The 23,197-nt window shown below is 42.6% G+C and overlaps 1 protein-coding gene across 1 annotated transcript in view; it reads right to left on the bottom strand.

The window, feature by feature from the left end:
• Nucleotides 1-23,197, bottom strand: part of LOC111964129 (fibroblast growth factor 11-like) — a 94,314-nt gene that overhangs the window by 32,334 nt on the left and 38,783 nt on the right. The window contains exons 2-3 of the mRNA XM_023987869.2: nucleotides 20,140-20,250; nucleotides 4,486-4,589 (exon numbers count right to left, since the gene is read on the bottom strand). Coding sequence (XP_023843637.1) covers nucleotides 4,486-4,589; nucleotides 20,140-20,250 — 215 coding nt within the window. The remainder of the gene's footprint in view (nucleotides 1-4,485; nucleotides 4,590-20,139; nucleotides 20,251-23,197) is intronic.

Below are 23,197 nucleotides of genomic sequence, written 5' to 3' on the forward strand. Positions count from 1 at the left end.
CCGAAATAAAACGCAACGGAGAGCGTTGTAATTATCGTGGAGCAATCCAATCATTTGCCATTCTGGATGTCCTACTCTTGCGTCTTGGACGAACGTCCAAAAAAAACGGACATGTCACTCCGATGGCCCTTTTATAAACTCTGAAGAAATACGTAAGGACTCCATCCACTTCTCATTGTTACGAACATCCAGGGGAAGGCGGGTGCAGTTCATTTCGACCCCCATAGGGCACACACAGAGCTTTAAACTGATCTGAGAACAGAGCCTAGTTTTTCAGACCTTCGCATGTCCTGGTCATGATTTTCGATGGAGAAAGAGTTCTGGTTCGACCCACAGACATTTAATTCAACGGTTTTAGAAACTAGAAGATTGTTTTTCTATCAATAGTAATAAATATGCAATATGGTTACGAGCAAGAATTGAGTACGAGGCAGTAGTGTAATTTGGGAACGTAATGGTCAAGTTGAAACAAGCACCCCCTGTAGTGACAAAAGGTTAATTTGCATTATACCCTGCCCCATTTCCCCTCCCCAGATATCCCAATTGGTTCCCAACCCAAATGTTGAGAAACTTACATCGTCAAGTATAGACGGATATATGGTGTTCCCTACATGGTTATAGAAAAGAGCCAAGTCTGGAACATATCACGATTTAGATCAAGTCTTCCTTCCTCCTTCCTTTCTCATCCTTCCCTTCCTTCCTTCGCTTTCTTCCTTCCTCTCCTTTCTTCCTGTCCGTCCTTCCTTCCTACGCTACCCTAACCTCCCAGGAGAAAGCCTCCTCTTCTTATGTCAAAGATAATTAAACAAAAAACCATTACAGTAAATACTACAGGCCCGAAAAAAACATTACATTAATTACTAATAGCATATACTACAGTTTTTCTTTTACGGAAGTATTTTTGACTATAGTTAACTGTAATACTCAGTATTACTACAGTACACTACAGTAAATACTACAGTATTTAGTCTGCAAAAACAGTACAGTGAACATCAACAGTAAAAGGCCGCAAAAAGACACTGCCGTGAATACGTATAGTATTCTGTTACCATAGTGTGCATATTAGTATCATAGGCATTATAATTGAAGATGTGCACAAGCAATTTTACTGGATACTATGGCAACACGATCAAACACACCCAGTTAAAAGGCAATCATTCGCGGTTTAATGCACGAGGCCTGATTTGGCATGCATTGAAACTTGCATAAACTGTAAAATCTTAGAATCTCTCAATTTGTGTCACCTCCCACCCAACTGTTGTCTGTCTGTCTTGTTGTCTCTGTCTGTCTGGTCTAGTCTGTCTGTCTGTCTTCTGTTGGTCTGTCTGTACTGTCTGTCTGTCTGGTCTGTCTGTCTGTCATGTCTGTCTGTCTGTCTTGTCTGTCTGTCTTGTCTGTCTGTCTGTCTGTCTGTCTGTCTGTCTGTCTGTCGTCTGTGCTGTCTGTCTGTCTGTCTGTCTAGTCTGTCCTGTGTCTTGCCACGCCACGCCACACAGCACGCGATGGCACACACAGCACCACCACAACACACACACACACCAACACACGACACACACACCAACACACACACCACCAGGGCGGCCCCATTTACTCCACCACCATCTCCCCCCCTCTCATTGCCAGGAGGGTTTTCCAGAGCACAACAGTGACCAATAAAATGGGTCAGGACAGAGCTGGCAGGAGTACGTAGTTTTTTTACAAAAAAAAATAAGCCATTTCCTGGGGGCTCCCTTGACAGGTATAGGAAGTTGAGGCTGAGGGCTCTATAGCTGGAGACAACAGAGCCGTGTCATTGAGTTCGGCTTTCTTAGCTCCTTACTGTTCTTCCTGGCTCTATGTGCACTTTCACTATTCTGAACAAGGCTGTCTGATTTACGCTTTTACTGCAATGAACAGCTGACTTGAACATAGAGAGGACAACCAAATCAAAGTCAGAAGAGAGGGTGGAAGGGACGAGAAAGAGAAGGAGAGCGGGAAAGAGAGAGGATGCGAGGAGAGAAGAGAGAGAGAGGAGGATTAGGAGAGAGAGGGTGTGAAGAGAGAAAGAAGAGAGGTGGAAAAGGAGCAGGGACAGGGGAAGAGAACGGGGGAGGGAGAAGGGACAACCGTAGAGAGAGACAGGCAGGAGAGAGAAGGTGAAGAGAAACAGATCGAGGAGAGAGGAAGAGCCCTGCAGAGGTTTTCCCCATAGTTCTCTGTGTGTCTCTGCTGTCACTCACCTCAGCCTTGTGACCCAGTATGAGCTTGTTTGTCACCCGGTCAGAACATTTGTCTGCACTGTCATGCACTCTCCTTGAGGTGCCATCCCCCCTCTATCAGGCATGTACACACACAACAACGGACTACGGAAAAAACCGCGACAAGAACAGAGACATCACCGGACGGAAGACATTACGGGGACGGGAGACCATAACGGACAGAGACATACGGACAAGACAACGGACAGACGACATACCGGACAGAGAGCATACGGACAAGAGATGACGGACGGAGACATACCGACGGAGAGTACGGATGGAGACAGTACGACAGAGCACATACGGACAGGAGAACTACGGACAGAGACATACGGAGACAGAGACATACGGACAGAGACATACTGGACAGAACATACAGACAGGCTTGCATGCATGTGCAGGCACCTGTGAACGATCACACACTGACAACAATCATCAACAAATACCATGACATATTTCATACCTCACTACATCACACACCATCTTACCCAGTGTGTGATGTACACACACCCCACACATATAAGGTTACACATCGATCAGCATAATATCACCACTCATGAAAAACGTTGCATGAAACATCATATTCATATAAAAGAGACCCAGTCAATCTCAAGGGTTAAATAGGGACATCGTGTGGTGTGTGTGGATTTAAGGAAGACACTGACTGGATGTTTGCAGGGAAAGTACAAGCAGGATCTGTTCGAAATCTTCTCTGTTTCACACAGAGACGAGACAAAAGTTTATTCCCTCTCTCTCTCTCTCACTCTCTCTCTCTACTCGTCCTTTCACTTCGTCTCTCGTCTCTCTCTCTCTCTCTCTCTCTCTCTCTCTTCTCTCCTCTCTCATCGTCTCGTCTCTGTCTCTTCTCTCTCCTTCTACTCCTTCTCTCATTCCTCGTCTCTCTCTTCTCTCTCTCTCTCTCTCTCTCTCACTGTCTCTCTCTATCATTTCTCGTCTAACTCTCTCGATCCGCTCTCTGTCTCGTCTCCTCATTCGTCTCTCTCACTCTCTCATCCTTCTCTTCTCTCTCTCTCTCTCTCTCTCTCTCTCGTACTCTCTTCTCTCTCTCTCTCTCTCTCTCTCTCTCTCTCTCTCTCTCTCTCTCATCTCTCTCCCTCTCTCTCTCTCTCTCTCTTCTCTCTCTCTCTCTCTCTCTCTCTCTCTTACACCCTTACACATCCAATGCTTCAACAACTAACAAATGATTGTTTTCCGTGACCCTCCACACTTTCATGTTTCTGCCCTATATGCACTGTATGCTGACAGATTTTATGTATGACGTATGGCAGGGTAAAAATAAAATACACAAATGCTCACACAAACAAGCACGCAGCGAGAGAGTGAATGTTCCACCTACTCTGTGTGCTAATACTATTACTCTATGTCCATTAAAGGGAAAGATACCTGCCGCCCCTTAAAGTAGCACCAAGCACAGTGTAGGTACTGTTATTGACTACTTTCTTGTTATTATTCAGATGTTTTATGTTGTCTAGAGACTCAAGGCACAGGATCCTTCCATCCTTAAAAACACACAGAGCTTACAGTATAACCTATTACCCAGGTACTCAGCTTGGTAGAGAGACAACACTGAACATTACATCTCCTGTGTATACACCACCGGATGTTGGGGAGGACGGGCTCCTGGTAATGTTTGGAGCGGAATAAGTGGAATGGTATCAAGTACATCAAACACAAGGTTTCCATGTGGTTGATGCCATTCCATTTGCTCCGTTCCAACCATTATTATGAACCGTCCTCCCCTCAGCAGCCTCCACTGTTATACACACTGTCCTCAACCCCATAAAATTGCACATCGCAGATTCAACACAAATGTATGCCTGCAGGCTACAGGGACATGAAGCACAAAAAACAACAGTATATCTAAGTGTCTTAACTGGACCATGGAATCCAAGCCCATGGCACAGGATATGCAACTCCAGATTGAAGTCAATTTCAGCCCCATGGACAGCAACATCATTCTCCTGGAACAGAGTTCTGCACCACGGACAGCAACAACACAGACAATAATTGAGGAGATTTAGCAACAGCGGTCGACTCCTGATATGGCTGTTCCAGCCGTTACATTGTCATTATAACTGTCATTTAGAGAGTCAACCCAAAGCTTCACGGAGTGTCTCTATTACTGGAGTGTCTCTATTACCACACAGTCATTTCCTGAACATAACTATAGGAGACGGATTGTCCAGTATTGCTTTTGGTTTATGTATTGTTGAGCATGTGGACTCACAGAGGTGTAAATGTACCCGTCGCTGTTCATGCCCAGGTAGAGCCCTGTCTTCGCCCCCTGGATCGCCACGATCCTCAGACCCACAGGAATCAAGTTGAACTGTGCTGCAGAGGGACAGAAAGAGGGAGGGAGGAGATATAAACGTTAGAACATGAGACTGACATTAGACCGATCCAGAGAAAATCAAACAGAGCTTCCCATGCTGTCTTCTATAGGAAGTAATATGTGTCACCTCTGGATAACCCGCTCTTGCTGCGGGTGATTCCCTGATCCACCTCTACACAGATGACACCATTCTGTATACATCTGGCCCTTCTTTGGACACTGTGTTAGCAAACCTCCAAACGAGCTTCAATGCCATACAACAATGGCCTCCAACTGCACTTAAACGCTAGTAAAACTAAATGTATTCTCTTCAACCGATCGCAGCACGCAACCGCCCGCCCGACTAGCATCACTACTCTGGACGGTTCTGACTTAGAATATGTGGACACTACAAATACCTAGGTGTCTCGCTAGACTGTAAAATCTCCTTCCAGACTCATATTAAACATCTCCAATCCAAAATTWAATCTAGAATCGGCTTCCTACAAAACCTCCTTTACTCACGCCGCCAAATATACCCTCGTAAAACTGACTATCCTACCGATCCTCGACTTTGGCGATGTCATTTACAAAATAGCCTCCAACACTCTACTCAGCAAACTGGATGCAGTCTACCACAGTGCCATCCGTTTTGTCACCAAAGCCCCATATACCACCCACCACTGCGACCTGTATGCTCTCGTCGGCTGGCCCTCGCTACATATTCGTCGCCAGACCCACTGGCTCCAGGTCATCTATAAGTCTTTGCTAGGTAAAGCTCCGCCTTATCTCAGCTCACTGGTCACGATAACAGCACCCACCCGTAGCACGCGCTCCAGCAGGTATATTTCACTGGTCATCCCCAAAGCCAATTCCTATTTGGCCACCTTTCCTTCCAGTTCTCTGCTGCCAATGACTGGAATGAATTGCAAAAATCCCTGAAGTAGGAGACTTACATATCCCTCACTAACTTTAAACATCAGCTATCTGAGCAGCTAACCGATCGCTGCAGCTGTACACAGCCCATCTGTAAATAGCCGATCCAACCAACTACCTACCTCATCCCCATATTTTTTTTCATTTACTTTTTTGCACACCAGTATTTCTAGTTCCACATCATCATCTGCACATCTATCACTCCAGTGTTAATTTGCTAAATTGTAATTACTTCACTACTATGGCCTTACCTCCTCATGCCGTTTGCACACACTGTATTTTTTTTATTGTGTTATTGACTGTACATGTTTTTATTCCATGTGTAACTCTGTGTTATTGTTTGTGTCGCACTACTTTGCTTTATCTTGGCCAGGTCGCAGTTGTAAAGAGAACTTGTTCTCAACTTGCCTACCTGGTTAAATAAAGGTTAAATAAAAAAATAAAAAAATAAATAACCCTCCCAGGCACAAAGGTCGCGACCTCGCTGAACCTTAACCAGAGTGACATGAGCTACGTGCCTGATGTTGAGTGTTATAGGAGTGAGGTGCTGTCATCATGTCACCTCAGCTTTACCATACTCCAACTTTACTCAGGGTGCAACACCTCACTAAAGACAGCTATGAGGAAAGACAAAGGAAACACAAAGGAAGAGAATGAAAGCATGTGGGAGAGATGGCGAGAGAAAACAAGAGAGAATCTCTCCAAGATGAAAGAGAGCGTGAACAACAGAGAGGCTTGAATGACAAACAGATGGCAGAAATAGACGGCAGGAAGGAGCAGAGACGGGAGGAAGGAAGGGAGGAAGGAAGAGAAAGGACAAGCCTATCTTCTATCTAGCCTGTCTCTTCTCACTCTCTCTGAGGTGTGCTGGGTTTCAGGAGTGTTACTGAGTTCTTCTACAAAGAGACCAATGCAACCATCAGAATAGGAGAACAGAGAGGAGAGATTAGAAGACAGATAGGGTGGAAAAGAGAAGGTAGAGATGAGAGAGAAAAAGGAACAATTATTGCTTCCATATACTTTGAAATGTGCCCCCTAAATATCATTATCAAATTCACACCTATTCTGAAACCTATACCCATTGCAATAAGGAGCACAATGTCTTTGTCAACATGTGATGGTTGTCTGTTTATTTGTAGATCTTGCTGTGTGTGAGGGGGCATCTGGCTTCCCAATCTCTAAATATACTTGAATAAGAATTTTGTGAAATAAATACTTAATATTGAAAGTCATTAAATAAATATATTCCATATTAGAAGTCAATAAACAATACAATCAAGTAATGAAAACTTGCAAAGTGAGCGGTCCTTGAGGATGTCTCAAGTGGTTATTTATTTACCTATTGCATAACCACTATATTCTGTAGAATGGTGTCATAGTATATCAACAAAGTAGCCATATCTATACGTCTCTGTTGTTGGGATCTCTACCTCACCATGCTACTGTCCACTCTCTTTCATACTCATCACTCTGTAGTGTCGTAGTCGCCACGGGCCAAAACCCTATAACAGCCTCCAGCCCAATCAAAGACTAGTCTATCTCCTCCACACGCTCCACTCCACTCGGCTCCTCACACAGACAGCTGGGCTGGAGGAGAGCTGAGGACAGGCCCAGTCATCTCGAACACACACACACATCCCTCTCTGTGCCCTTCCCTTCCCCCTCTTTCTGATCCATTCTCTCCCCTCCATCTCTCCTTCTCTATTTCTTTATTACTCTATTGCTCCATTTCACTCTCTTTCTTTCTCTACTTCCCTCTGTCTTCTCTGCACATGACCTCACCGTATGTAGGATTTCATGGTTGAGTGATTTTTTTGCACCTTGTCATGTTAAGCTTGTCACTAACTGTTTCAGTGTTTCAAATTGAGAGAGTAATACTGAATGTCTCAGTGTTTCAAATTGAGAGAGTAATACTGAATGTCTCAGTGTTTCAAATTGAGAGAGTAATACTGATGTTTCAGTGTTTCAAATTGAGAGAGTAATACTGAATGTTCAGTGTTTTCAAATTGAGAGAGTAATCTGAATGTTTCAGTGTTTCAATTGAGAGAGTATACTGATGTCTCAGTGTTTCAATTTGAGAGAGTATCCTGAATGTCTCAGTGTTTCAATTTGAGAGAGTAATACTGAATGGTTTCAGTGTTTCAAATTGAGAGTAATACTGAATGTCTCTGTGTTTCAATTTGAGAGAGTAATACTGAATGTCTCAGTGTTTCAATTTGAGAGAGTATACTGAATGTTCAGTGTTTCAAATTGAAGGTGTAATACTGATTGTTTCAGTGTTCAAATCGAGAGAGTAATACTGAATGTTTCAGTGTTTCAAATTTGAAAGGTGATATACTGAATGTTTCAGTGTTTCAAATGAGAGAGTAATACTGAATGTCTCAGTGTTTCAATTTGAGAGAGTAATACTGAATGTCTCAGTGTTTCAAATTGAGAGAGTAATACTGAATGTTTCAGTGTTTCAAATTGAGAGAGTAATACTGAATGTCTCAGTGTTTCAAATTGAGAGAGTAATACTGATGTTTCAGTGTTTAAATTGAGAGAGTATTACTGAATGTTTCAGTGTTTCAAATTGAGAGAGTAATACTGAATGTCTCAGTGTTTCAATTTGAGAGAGTAACTACTGAATGTCTCAGTGTTTCAATTTGAGAGAGTAATACTGAATGTCTCAGTGTTTCAAATTGAAGGTGTAATACTGAATGTTTCAGTGTTTCAAATCGAGAGAGTAATACTGAATGTTTCAGTTTTTCAAATTGAGGTGTAATACTGATGTTTCGTGTTTAAATTGAGAGAGTTATACTGAATGTCTCAGTGTTCTCAATTTGAGAGAGTAATACTGAATGTCTCAGTGTTTCAATTTGAGAGAGTAATACTGAATGTCTCAGTGTTTCAAATTGAAGGTGGTGATACTTAATGTTTCAGTGTTTCAATTCAGAGAGTAATACTGATGTTTCAGTGTTTAAATGAAGGTGTAATCTGAATGTTTTCAGTGTTTCAAATTGAGAGAGTAATACTGAATGTCTCAGTGTTTCAATTTGAGAGAGTAATACTGAATGTCTCAGTGTTTCAAATTGAAAGTGTAGTATTGAATGTTTCAGTGTTTCAAATTGAAAGTGTAGTATTGAATGTTTCAGTGTTTCAAATTCAGAGAGTAATACTGAATGTTTCAGTGTTTCAAATTGAAAGTGTAGTATTGAATGTTTCAGTGTTTCAAATTGAGAGAGTAACACTGAATGAATGTTTCAAATTGTGTGCTAACCCACTGTGCAAAAACTGATTGATGTTTCCACGTCATTTCAAAAACAATCTATGTGATAACGTTGAATTTTGCAAAGTCATCAACGGAAGAGAATTTTGTGTTTTTTTCACCCAACTTTGAACCTAAATCCAATGACATGGTGAATGTTCTTTGTTGATTTCACGTTGAATTGATGTTAGTTGACAACTCCATCAAAATTACATCAAATGACGTCTGTGCTCAGTGGGAAGTGTCTTTTTATTGTTCTTTTACCATACCCCATGTACCGTCAAATAAAATAAAATACAATTGTATTGGTTACATACACATATTTAACAGATGTTATTGCGGATGTAGTAATATGCAGTAATATCTAACAATACACAACAATAAACACGACTCTAAAAGTAAAATAATGGAATTAAAAAATATAGAAATATTAGGATGATATTAGGACGAGCAATGTCAGAGTCCGGAGTATAATATATATATAAATATTCTGGTCAAAAGTTTTAGAACACCTACTCATTCAAGGGTTTTTCTTAATTTTTTTTTTTTAGTATTTTCTACAGAATAATAGTGAAGAAATCAAAACTATGAAATAACACATATGGAATCATGTAGTAACCAAAAAAGTGTTAAACAAATCTAAATATATTTTAGATTCTTCAAAGTAGCCACCCTTTGCCTTGAGGCCAGCTTTGCACACTCTTGATATTCTCTCAACCAGATTCATGAGGTAGTCACCTGGAATGCTTTTCAATTAGCAGGTGTGCCTTGTTAAAAGTTAATTTGTGGAATTTCTTTCCTTCTTAGCACGTTTGAGCCAATCAGTTGTGTTGTGAAAAGGGATGGGTGGTATACAGAAGATAGCCCTATTTGGTAAAAGACCAAGTCCGTATTATGGCAAGAACAGCTAAAATAAGTAAAGAGAAATGACAATCCATCAATACTTTCAGATATGGTCAGTTAATCCAGAAAATGTCAAGAACTTTTAAAGTTTCTTCAAGTGCAGTCGCAAAAACCATCAAGCGCTATGATACTGGCTCTCATGAGGACCGCCGCGGGAAAGGAAGACCCACAGTTACCTCTGCTGCAGAGGATAAGTTCATTAGAGTTACCAGCCTCAGAAATTGCAGCCCAAATAAATGCTTCACAGAGTTCAAGTAACAGACACATCTCAACATCAACTGTTAAGAGGAGACTGCGTGAATCAGGCCTTCATGGTCGAATTGCTGCAAAGAAACCACTACTAAAGATAACCAATAATAAGAAGAGACTTGCTTGTGCCAAGAAACATGAGCAACGGACATTAGACTTAGTGGGACTATCATTTGTTCTTCAACAGGATAATGACCCAACACACCTCCAGGCTATGTAAGGGCTATTTGATCAAAAAGGAGAGTGATGGAATGCTGCATCAGATGATCTGGCCTCCACAATCACCTGACCTCAACCCAATTGAGATGGTTTGGGATGACTTGAACCGCAGAGTGAAGGAAAAGCAGCCAAGTGCTCAACATATGTGGGAACTCTTTCAAGACTGTTGGAATAGCATTCCAGGTGAAGCTGGTTGAGAGAATGCCAAGAGTGTGCAAAGCTGTCATCAAGACAAAGCGTGGCTACTTTGAAGAATCTAAAATCTACAAAATATTTGGATTTGTTTAGCTCTTTTTTGGTTACTACACGATTCCATATGTGCTATTTCATAGTTTTGATGTKTTCACTATTATTCTACAATGTATAAAATAGTAAAAATATAGAAAAACCCTTGAATGATTAGGTGTGTCCAAACTTGTTATGTATAAATATATATATATATACAGTATATACACAGTTGAAGTCGGAAGTTTAAATACACTTTAGCCAAATACATTTAAACTCAGTTTTTCACAATTCCTGACATTTAATCCTGGTAAAAATTCCCTGTCTTAGGTCAGTTAGATTCACCACTTTATTTTAAGAATGTGAATGTCAGAATAATAGTAGAGAGAATTATTTATTTCAGCTTTTATATCTTTCATCACATTCCCAGTGGGTCAGAAGTTTACATACACTCAATTAGTATTTGGTAGCATTGCCTTTAAATGGTTTAACTTGGGTCAAATATTTCGGGTAGCCTTCCACAAGCTTCCCACAATAAGTTGGGTGAATTTTGGCCCATTCCTCCTTACAGAGCTGGTTTAACTGAGTCAGGTTTGTAGGCCTCCTTGCTCGCACACACTTTTTTAGTTCTGCCCTCAAATCTTCTATAGGATTGAGATCAGGGCTTTGTGATGGCCACTCCAATACCTTGACTTTGTTGTCCTTAAGCCATTTTGCGACAACTTTCGAAGCATGCTTGGGGTCATTGTCCATTTGGATGACCCATTTGCGACCAAGCTGTAACTTCCTGACTGATGTCTTGAGATGTTGCTTCAATATATCCACATAATTTTCCATCCTCATGATGCCATATATTTTGTGAAGTGCACCAGTCCCTCCTGCAGCAAAGCACCCCCACAACATGCTGCTGCCACCCCCGTGCTTCACGGTTGGGATGGTGTTCTTCGGCTTGCAAAGCCTCCCCCTTTTTCCTCCAAACATAATGATGGTCATTACGGCCAAACTGTTCTATTTTTGTTTCATCAGAAGGCATTGCTCGAAAAAGTACGATCTTTGTCCCCATGTGCAGTTGCAAACCGTAGTCTGGCTTTTTTATGGCGGTTTTGGAGCAGTGGCTTCTTCCTTGCTGAGCGGCCTTTCAGGTTATTTCGATATAAGATTTGTTTTACTGTGGATATAGATACTTTTGTACCTGTTTCCTCCAGCATCTTCACAAGGTCCTTTGCTGTTGTTCTGGGATTGATTTGCACTTTTCGCACCAAAGTACGTTCAATTCTAGCCAGAACATACGTTCCCTTCTGAGCGGTATGATGGCTGCGTGGTCCATGGTGTTTATACTTGCATACTATTGTTTGTACAGATGAACGTGGTACCTTTCAAGGCGTTTGGAAATTGCTTCCAAGGATGAACCAGACATGTGGAGGTCTTGGCTGATTTCTTTTGATTTCCTATGATGTCAAGCAAAGAGGCACTGAGTTTGAAGTTATGCCTTGAAATACATCCACAGGTACACCTCCATTTGGCTTCTAAAAGCTATGACATAATTTTCTGGAATTTTCCTATCTGTTTAATGTCACAGTCAACTTAGTGTATGTAATCTTCTGACTAACTTGAATTGTGATACAGTGAATTATATGTGAAATAAATCTGCCTGTAAACAATTGTTGGAAAATTACTTGTGTCATGCACAAAGTAGATGTCCTAACCGACTTGCCAAAAACTAGTTTGTTAACAAGAAATTTGTGGAGTGGTTGAAAAACGAGTTTTAATGATCCAACCTAAGTGTATGTAAAGACGTGCTATACATACATGATGGGATGTATAGCCATTATGGACAGCATGTGGAATAGAATATATAGTATATCTGAAAGATACATGGATAGAATAGTATATCTACTGCATGAATTGATGTCAGTGGTGAATGGAGTGATGGGTGATACATTGAGTTGTGTGTTGTCTTTGTGGGTAAGGTAGATATGTCTGTAGGCCAGCGATATACCAGTATCTAGTATCGCTGTAAGAGAATAGGCCCAGTCATCACACAGACACCAATAGCCTGTTCAAGCAGTTGTTGAATGAGCAATCAACTGGTGCCAGTGACCAGAACAGATGAAATATACAATTCCTTGGTGTCTGGTCAGAATGTGCCAAACACACAGAGACTTTACACCACATATTACTTATCTTACTTACTTACTTATTAACACACCACCACACACACATCACACACACACACACACACACACTAACACCACACCACACAACACACACCACACAAACACACACAACACACACACACACACCACCACACCACACACATACCCACCACTAGTGAGTACACACACACATATCCCACATAGTGAGTACACACACACATACCCCACATAGTGAGTACACACACACACACACACACACACACACACACACACACAAACACACACACACACACACACACACACACATCATCACACACACACACACACACACACACACACACACAACACACACACACACACACACACACCACACACACACACACCACACAACACTCAATTGAATTAAAAAATATGACCTGATCATTCTCTTTTATTGTTATGACCTTTTTCCGTTGGCCATGAACTTTCTCAAACAGGTATTACTGTGCATCACTCAGGGCAAATTAAACATACCCCCATATAAGCCTAAATGTAAGAAAATAAATGTGCCAAATTATTTTCTATTTTATGAAATATCACGCAGAGCTCTGTCAGAACTCATAGAAACTCTGCAAACTATACAAAAATTGATTATACTTCTGGTATGAAACATTTTGTGATATCATATATTCTGAAATGGGGGGGAAAAGGATGTGACTAAGTTTACAAGCCGAACAAGCCTTATTGGAATTTTTGTATTTGTATTTATTATGGATCCCCATTAGTTCCTGCCAAGGCAGCTACTCTTCCTGGGGTTTATTATGGATCCCTATTAGCTGCTGCCAGGGCAGCTACTCTTCCTGGGGTTTATTATAGATCCCCATTAGTTCCTGCCAAGGCAGCTACTCTTCCTGGGTTCCAGCAATATTAAGGCAGTTTATACAATTTTAAAAGCATTACAATACATTCACAGACTGTGTGCCCTCAGGCCCCTACCCCACCACTACCACATATATACAGTACAAAATCTATGTTTCCGTGTGTGTATAGTGCGTATTCTATCGTGTCGTGTGTGTGTATGCATGTGTCTGTGCCTGTGTTTGTGTTGCTTCACAGTCACCGCTGTTCCATAAGGTGTTTTTTGATCTGTTTTTTAAATCTAATTTTACTGCTTGCATGAGTCACTTGATGTGGAATAGAGTTCCATGTAGTCATGGCTCTATTTACTACTGTGCGCCTTCCATAGTCTGTTCTGGACTTGGGGACTGTGAAGAGACCTCTTGTGGCATGTCTTGTGGGGTATGCATGGTTGTCCGAGTTGTGCGCCAGTTGTTCAAACAGACAGCTCGGTGCATTCAACATGTCAACACCTCTGTGGTATCTCTGTGTGCATCCAAGGGCCAGCCGTGTTGCCCTGTTCTGAAGCAATTGCAATTTTTGGAAGTCCTTTTTTGTGGCACCTGACCACATGACTGAACAGTAGTCCAGGTACAACAAAACTAGGGCCTGTAGGACCTGCCTTGTTGACAATGCTGTCAAGAAGATAGAGCATGGCCTTATCATGGACATCTTGTTCTTTTGCACCCCAGTATCTCTACTTGCCCATCATCATCTGCTCATCTATCACTCCAGTGTTAATGCTAAATTGTAATTATTTTGCCTCTATGGCCTATTTATTATCCCTACTCTTCTACATTTCCACACACTGTACATAGATTTTTCTATTGGGTTATTGACTGTACGTTTGTTTATGTGTAACTGTGTTGTTGTTTTTGTCGCACTGCTTTGCTTTATCTTGGCCAGGTTGCAGTTGTAAATGAGAACTTGTTCTCAACTGGCCTACCTGGTTAAATAAAGGTGAAATAGAAAATGTAATTAAAATACTTCTCCCCATCTTAGCTACTGTTGTATCAGTATGTTTTCACCATGCAAGTTTACAATCCAGGGTAACTCCAAGCAGTTTATTCACCTCAACTTGCTCAATTTCCACATTATTTATTACAAGATTTAGTTGAGGTTTAGGGTTTAGTGAATGATTTGTCCCAAATACAATGCTTTTAGTTTTAGAAGTATTTAGGACTAACTTATTCCTTGCCACCCACTCTGAAACTAACTGCAGCTCTTTGTTAAGTGTTGCAGTCATTTCAGTCGCAGTAGTAGCTAACATGTATAGTGTTGAGTCCTCCGCATACATAGACACTCTGGCTTTGCTCAAAACCAGTGGCAATTCATTAGTAAAGATTGAACAAAGTAATGGGCCTAGACAGCAGCCTTGGGGAATTCCTGAATCTTCCATTAAAGAACACCCTCTGTGTTCTGTTAGACATGGACATGATGAGTTAAGGGACCTATGGWCTGTAATGCGCAAGGCTGAGCACTTATTTCTACATTGTAAAGACAGGAATACAAGATAACATTTTAGAAAGTTATTTAAGATAATAGACGGTCTATTCAAACTGAGATATCAGAGKGGAGATACAGACAASAAATCCTCTAAAGTTCTGGAACCAAATAAATAAGTTGGGGCCAAAACGTCATACGATAATTCCAATGGAAGTCAGGGAAGAGCATCAGGGGTTGAACTCCGATATCACACAGATACTTCATGAGTGGGAGAAGGGGTTTGCAAGTTTGTTGTCAGGTAATGAAAATATGACAGATTATAGTAAGGAATACTTTTATAAAGACACATGTTCCCTGAAAACTAAACTTGAAAACAAAATATATGCAACCCGTACCTAAGTGAAGGAGTTGTCCTTGGTAGAAGTTAAGAAGGCGATTGATGCTGCAAAAAATGGAAAGCTTTTGGCATTGTTGAACTACTTAATGATGTTTTAAAAGCTCCTCAATTAATTGAAGTTCTAAATTGTTTGCTCCAAATTTGTTTTGAATACAGTATACTGCCATCCACTTGGTATACAGTTAGTCTATAGTGAATCCCATTCCCAAATCTTCAAAAGAGAGTGCAACTGAACTATAAAAGCATAAGTTTACTAAATACAGTCTATAAATTATATTCAGCAGGTTAATACATTTTTGGAGGATCTAAACATTCTGGTGGAAGAAKAAAATGGTTGTCATAAATCCAGAGTCTGTATCGACCGTATCTTCTCGGCCTGCACAATAGTCAGAAATAGATTACAGGGAAATAAGCCTACTTCTGCATGTTGCATTGATTTCCAGAAAATAAGTATATTTTAGTCTATAGATTGCTAAAGACAGGGATTGATGGGAKATTTTATCACGCAATCTAGTCTCTCTACAAAGCATCAAATGCCTGTGTGCGTGCWAAAAATATGATACAGATTGGTTTCCCATGCCCCCGGGTGTAAAACAAGGGGGCACCTTATCACCCACTCCGTTTGTTATGTTTATTAATGATTTGGCGAAATAAATTAAACAGTTAAATATTGGAATAAGATATGATGATGAAATGTTAAGTATACTCTTATATGCTGATATTATTTTGACGGCAGAAACTGAACAAGACCTGCAGAAAATGTTATTATTTGCAGTCAATTGGTGTGAATAGAAAAAAACACAGATAATGCATTTTAGTAAACCTGGTACTAGGAGAAGTGTTTTTCAGTTTTCAAGTGGGCCTTCGTGAATCAGCAAACAAAATAAATGAAGGGTGCTTAGCAACAATGAGAATAGCTTACCAACAAGGCTAATTCTGAGGAAGACAAAACGTAAAAATGTCAGTCATCTGTTCGCATCCTGTACAATTGATTAAAGTGAGCAAAAATAAATCACTCTGCCTTTTTTTGTCGAGTTCACCAACTCCTTTTTACTTCGAATTAGTCGTTTTGGAAGTTTTCTTGGTCAGCCATTCTCATGTTTTTCAGTTTTGTTTTGGTAAAGAAATTATTGAGTTTACTAGCGATTATAAATATTTGGGTCTTTATTTTGATGAACATTTGACCTTTCTATACAGAACATCTTACCTAGCCGACTCAGGAAGTAGAACTCTTGGGGAAGTTCTAGGAAAAACAAAAACACTCAAATATATTGGTTTTACTACGTATTTCAGACTGTATCAGACATGCGAGTGTCCTGTCAGCAGGAGTGTGGGGTGCTACGAGGTATCTCAAAAACATAACAGAGCATAACAGAGCAGTACGTTATTTTTTTAGGCATCCACAAGTTTGCACCTATATTGGCAATAACTGAAGACATTGGCTGGGAACCCTATGAGATGAGATGGAAGGCATGTATGGTGAGACTTTGGAATAGACTGATTGATATGCCAACTGTCAGAACAGCCAGCAAGGTTTTTCAATGGGATCTCTCCATRGGGGGYGCCTGAGAACTGAAATGTCMGACCTTTTCCAACAGTCTGACTGTGAACATTTGTATYAACACCAAATTAAGGGAGACATAGATGCTATTAAAAAACAACTGATGATGCCATATTAAAAGAAATGGGTGGAGGATATTAATCATAAACCCAAATTGAGAACCTTTTGTTTGATTAAGGGTGAATTRGTGTTTGAGGGATATATTATGTATAACCTACCTAAAAGCAAGAGATCGCTATGTGTACAGGTAAGTAAGATCAGGGATATTGCCCCTGCTTATTGAAACAGGTCAGTATAATGGTTAAATGGAGGAGGAAATACTATGTAACTAACTACTGTGACTTCGAGGAGATAGAGAATTAAATTAATTTCATCCTCTATTGCCCTTTCTACCACGATATACGCTTATCCTTTTTCCGGAAAGCCAACCAGATATTTCCTGGTATTATGTGGCTGAGCCATGAGGAGAAATTAAAATGTTTTTTTGTCCATTGTGTATTTCTGTTTGCTGAATTTTTTATAAAGCCTGGAATAAAAGAAAAAGGGTCACCTATAATTACATTTAATTAAATCCAGACATATAACAAAGTGCACGTATGTATATAAATTGAGTGTAGGCCTATATGTCTCACGCTTTAATCTTCTCTTTGTACCAGAGCGGGTTTAAAACGATGGGCCCCTTTTTTCAATTTTCGCCTAAAATTACAAACCCAAATCTAACTGCATGTAGCTCAGGCCCTGAAGCAAGGATATGCATATTATTGGTACCATTTGAAAGGAAACCCTTTGAAGTTTGTGGAAATGTGAAAGGAATGTAGGAGAATGTAACACATTAGATCTGGTAAAAGATAATACAAAGAAAAAAACAACAGTTTTTTGTTGTTGTTGTACCATTCTGTTTGAAATGCAAGAGAAAGGCCATAATGTATTAATCCAGCCCAGGTGCAATTTAGATTTTGGCCACTAGATGGCATCAGTGTATTTGCAACGTTTTAGACTGATCCAATGAACCATTGCATTTATGTTCAAAATGTTGTATCAAGACTTCCCAAATGTGCTTAATTTGTTTATTAATAACTTTTCATGTTCAAAACTGTGCACTCTCATCAAACAATAGCATGCTATTGTTTCACTGTAGTAGCTACTGTAAACTGGACAGGGCAGTTAGATTTTCTTTGCACTATAGGGGGTGCTGTTCCGCATTAGCATATTTGTGTCTCCAAATTAAACTGCGCTCGTGCTAAATTCTTGATCGTACAATATGCATATTATTGTTATTATTGGATAGAAAACACCTTCTAGTTTCTATAGAAGTTGGAATTTTGTCTCTGAGTGGTACAGAACAATTTCTACAGCACTTTTCATGACAGGGTTAGATTTCAGAAATTTTTACCTCTGATCTGGGGTCTGTTTATAAGGCCACAGTGAATGCTATGAAGGAACCGACACTGCCTAGCGTCTTCCTCTGGGTGTCTGTACGTCATCACGTTTTCAATGAAGTCGATGGGACGTTTCACAGCCATTATAAATGACAAAAATGTACAGAGACCCCTCTTTCTCAACTTGCGCCTCAAGCGTGAAGGCCATCGGACATGCCTCGTTCCAAATCGTTTTCTAACCAGCAATATTTCTCCGGTCATGTTTTCAGTCGTTATAGTTGTTAAAAACATCATAATGTAGTTAATTTGAGCCGTTTTATATCAATTTATATCCGTTTAGTGCGATTTTGAGGAAATTTCTTTGTTGTGGCGTTCTGAAAGTTGTGGACACACGTTTTAGGGAGTCGGTCGTTGGTGTGAACATTTCGAAGGACAGAGGACATCTATCGACCAAAAGACGTTTATAACAATAGAAAGGATACATTGCCCAAGAATATGATGGAAGAACAGCTGTTTCTGTCGAAATATTTTAAACGCATAATTCGCCATTTTGTTTGGTATAGCTTCACTTGGCCAACCTGTATTGAAAAGTAAGGATAATTTTAAAAAATGTAAATCGCGGTTGCATTAAGAACTAATTTGTCTTTCGATTGCTGTCAACCCCTGTATTTTTTTGTCAAGTATATGATTAGCTTTCAATTAAACTAGATCACTTGATAGATGACGTCAGACATATTGAGGCTTGATTTCCTAGTATTTTTATTGTGTAACCACGGTTTTTGTTGGCTAAATATGCACCTTTTCGAACAAACTGTATATGTATATTGTAAAATGATGTTACAGGAGTGTCATCGGAAGAATTCTGAGAAGGTTAGTGAAAAAATTAATATATTTTGGCGGTGATTCGTTATAGCGCTCTTTGGCTGGAATCGATGCTCTGGTAACGTTTGTTCATGTGGTATGCTAACTTATCGATTTATTGTGTTTTCGCTGAAAAACGCTTAGAAAATCTGAAATATGGTCTGAAATCACAAGAACTGGGTCTTTCCATTGCTATGCTTTGTCTATTTTTATGAAATGTTTTATGATGAGTAAATTGGTCATACACGTTGCTCTATCTAGTAATTCTAGTCGATTTGCGATGGTCGGTGCAATTGTAAACTGTGATTTCTACCTGAAATATGCACTTTTTTCTAACAAAACTATCCTATACCATGAATATGTTATCAGACTGTCATCTGAAGAGGTTTTTTCTTGGTTAGTGGATTATCAATATCTTAGTTGAGCCGAATTGGTGATAGCACCTGAAGGAGTAAGAAACTGATGGAGTTAGAATAGTGGTGTATTTTGCTAACGTGTTTAGCTAATAGATTTACATATTTTGTCTTCCCTGTAAAACATTTTTAAAAAATCTGAAATGGTGGCTTTATTCACAAGATGTGTAATCTTCATCTGGTGTCTTGGACTTGTGATTTATGATATTTAGATGCTACTATCTACTTTTGAAGCTATGCTAGGGTATGCTAATTAGTGTGTGGGGGGTGTGGGGGGTGCTCCCGGATCCGGGGTAGAGGCTCGTGAAGGTTAACAAGAATTTAAGCTATGTCTATGTCCTGGGAAATTTTACTTACAACCTCATGCTAATCGCATTAGCCAAGTTAGCTCAACCGTCCCGCAGGGGACCCACCAATCCTGAAGAAAGATCCTTAAGGGATCGGTTGCCAATTGGCAATTTGACATGAAAATAAAATGTAATTCATTATTCATTCACTCATTCATTATTTCATTCACTACGTACCACACACCAACCATCCTACACACACACACACACCAACCATGCTACAAGCACACACACACACACACACACACACACACACACACACACACACACACACACACACACACACACACACACACACACACACACACACACACACACCACACCACACACACACACACACACACACACACCTTACAGAAGGAGCTGCTTTCGTCCCTTGTGCCGTCCATGGTGCCATCCGGATGCATCTGCAGGTAGTATCCGTGCTGACTGTACAGCCTGGTCACGATGCCTTTCAACTGGGGCTCTGCAATGAAAACAGTTAACACACAGCTTTATTAGACGAGGCCTGTGGACAGAGACATACAGGGCCCATAGACAGAGACAGATAGGGCCCGTGGACAGGGACAGACAGGGCCCGTGGACAGAGACAGACAAGGCATGTGGACAGGACAGATAGGACCCATGGACAGAGACAAACAGGGCCCGTAGACAGAGACATACAGGGCCTGTAGATAGAGACAGACATGACACGTGGACAGAGACAGATAGGGCCCGTGGACAGGGACATACAGGGCCCATAGACAGAGATAGATAGGGCCCGTGGACAGAGACAGACGGCCCGGGCCCAGTGGACGACACGACAGGGCCTGTGGACAGAGACAGACAGGGCCCATGCGTACAGACGGGGCCGTGGACAGAGACAGACGGGGCCCGAGGACAGAGACAGACAGGGCCCGTGGACAGCAGACGGACAGGGCCCAGGACAGGGAAGATGATGGACCCACTGGACAGAGACAGACGGGGCCCGTGACAGGAGACAGACAGGGCCGTGGACAGAGACAGTACGGGCCCGTGACAGAGACAGACAGGGCACGTGGACAGGAGACAGACAGGGCCCATGGACAGGAAAGTATAGGACCCGTGGACAGAGACAGATTAGGGGACAGTAGGGACAGAGACCAGACAGTAGGGCACAAGGGATAGGGCCCGTAGGACAGAGACAGAGATAGGGCCCGTGGACAGATCGTGGCACGAGTGACAGCGATAGGGCCCGTGGAGGACAGATAGGGCCCGTGACAGAGACAGATAGGGCCGTGGACAGAGACAGATAGGGCCCGTGGACAGGAGACAGAATAGGGCCCGTGGACAGAGACAGATGACAGGGCCCCGTGGACAGAGAACATGAAGGCCGCGGACAGGAGACAGATAAGGGCCGTGGAGCCAGAGGCACAGACTAGCCGCGTGCCGCGAACAGGACAGATAGGGCCTGTGGACAGGAGACAGATAGAGGCCGGTGGACAGAGACAGATAGGGCCCGTGGACAGAGACAGATAACGGGCCCGTGGACAGAGACAGATAGGGCCCGTGGACAGAGATAGATAGGGCCGTGGACAGGGACAGATAGGGCCCGTGGACAGAGACAGAATAAAGCCCGTGGACAGAGACAGATAGGGCCCGTGGACAGGGACAGATAGGGCCCATGGAACAGAGACACGATAAGGCCCAGTGCTGAAGGACAGATAGACAAAACAGGGCCCATGGACAGGGACATACAGGGCCGACGACAGAGATCAGACAGAGCTGTCGTAGAGAAGAAAGATGTAGACAGGGACAGTATAGGGCCGTGAGCAGAGGACATACAGGGCCCTAGACAGGACAGATAGGGCCCGTAGGACAGGGACAGACAGGGCCCATCGACAGGGACAGACAGGGTCCATCGACAGGGACAGATAAGGCCTGTGGACAGGGACAGATAAGGCCTGTGGAGGAGTGACAGATAGGGCCTGCGGACAGAGACAGATAGAGCCTGTGGACAGGGACAGATAGGGCCTATGGACAGGGACAGATGGGGCCTGTGGAACAGGGATAGATAGGGCCCGTGGACATGGAAGATAGGGCCTGTGGACAGGGACAGATAGGGCCTGTGGACAGGGACAGATAGGGCCTGTGGACAGGGACAGATAGGGCCCGTGGACAGGGACATACAGGACACGTGGACAGAGACAGATAGGGCCCGTGGACAGGGACATACAGGGCCCATAGACAGAGACAGATAGGGCCCGTGGACAGAGACAGACAGGGCCCGTGGACAGAGACAGATAAGGCCCGTGGACAGGGACAGACAGGGCCCGTGGACAGGGACAGATAGGGCCCGTGGACAGAGACAGATAGGGCCCGTGGACAGAGAGATACAGGGCCCATGGACAGGGACAGATAGGGCCCGTGGACAGAGACAGATAGAGCCCGTGGACAGAGACAGATAGGGCTGGACAGAGAGATAGGGACCGTGGACAGAGACATACAGGAGCCAGTGGCACGTGAGGGCCGTGGACAGGGACAGATAGGGCCGTGGAAGGTGGGCCGTGGACAGGAGAGATAGGGGTGGGAGGGGCCCGTGGACAGGGACAGATGGGCCCGTGGACGAGACAGATAGGGCCCGTGACAGAGGACAGTAGGGCGTGGACAGAGACAGATAGGCCCGTGGACAGAGACAGATAGGGCCCGTGGACAGAGACAGATAGGGCCCGTGGACAGAGACGATAGGGCCCGTGCGGAGGCGAGGGAGATAGGGCCCGTGGACAGAGACAGATAGGGCCCGTGGACAGAGAGCGATAGGGCCCGTGGACAGAGACAGATAGGGCCCGTGGAACTAGAGACAGATAGGGCCCGTGGACAGAGACAGATAGGGCCCGTGGACAGAGACAGATAGGGCCGTGGACAGGAGACAGATAGGGGCCGTTGGAAAGAGACAGATAGGGCCCGTGGACAGAGACAGATAGGGCCCGTGGACAGAGACAGATGGGCCGTGGACAGAGACAGATAGGGCCTGTGACAGAGACAGATAGGGCCCGTGGACAGAGACAGATAGGGCCCGTGGACAGAGAGATAGGGCCCGTGGACCCCAGAGACAGATAGGGCCCGTGGACAGAGACAGATAGGGCCCGTGGACAAGACAGATAGGGCCCGTGGACAGAGAGATAGGGCCCGTGACAGAGACATACAGGGCCCATGGACAGAGACAGGTAGGGCCCGTGGACAAGAGACAGATAGGGCCCATGGACAGGGCCCGATAGAATAGTAGTGTAATAGATATTTAGGGGCGAGAGGAACTTGAAATTGCATAGAAAGGGTTAATAGCAGTGTGTCAGTAAGGAAGGCAGAAAAATGATTTTTGATAGTTTGAGTTTACAAACACACAACCAAATATGGCTTTTAAAAGGGTATATAAATGATTAAAACTTCTCACGAGT

The sequence above is a fragment of the Salvelinus sp. IW2-2015 genome, linkage group LG5, assembly GCF_002910315.2.
Source record: "Salvelinus sp. IW2-2015 linkage group LG5, ASM291031v2, whole genome shotgun sequence".
Lineage (NCBI taxonomy): Eukaryota > Metazoa > Chordata > Actinopteri > Salmoniformes > Salmonidae > Salvelinus > Salvelinus sp. IW2-2015.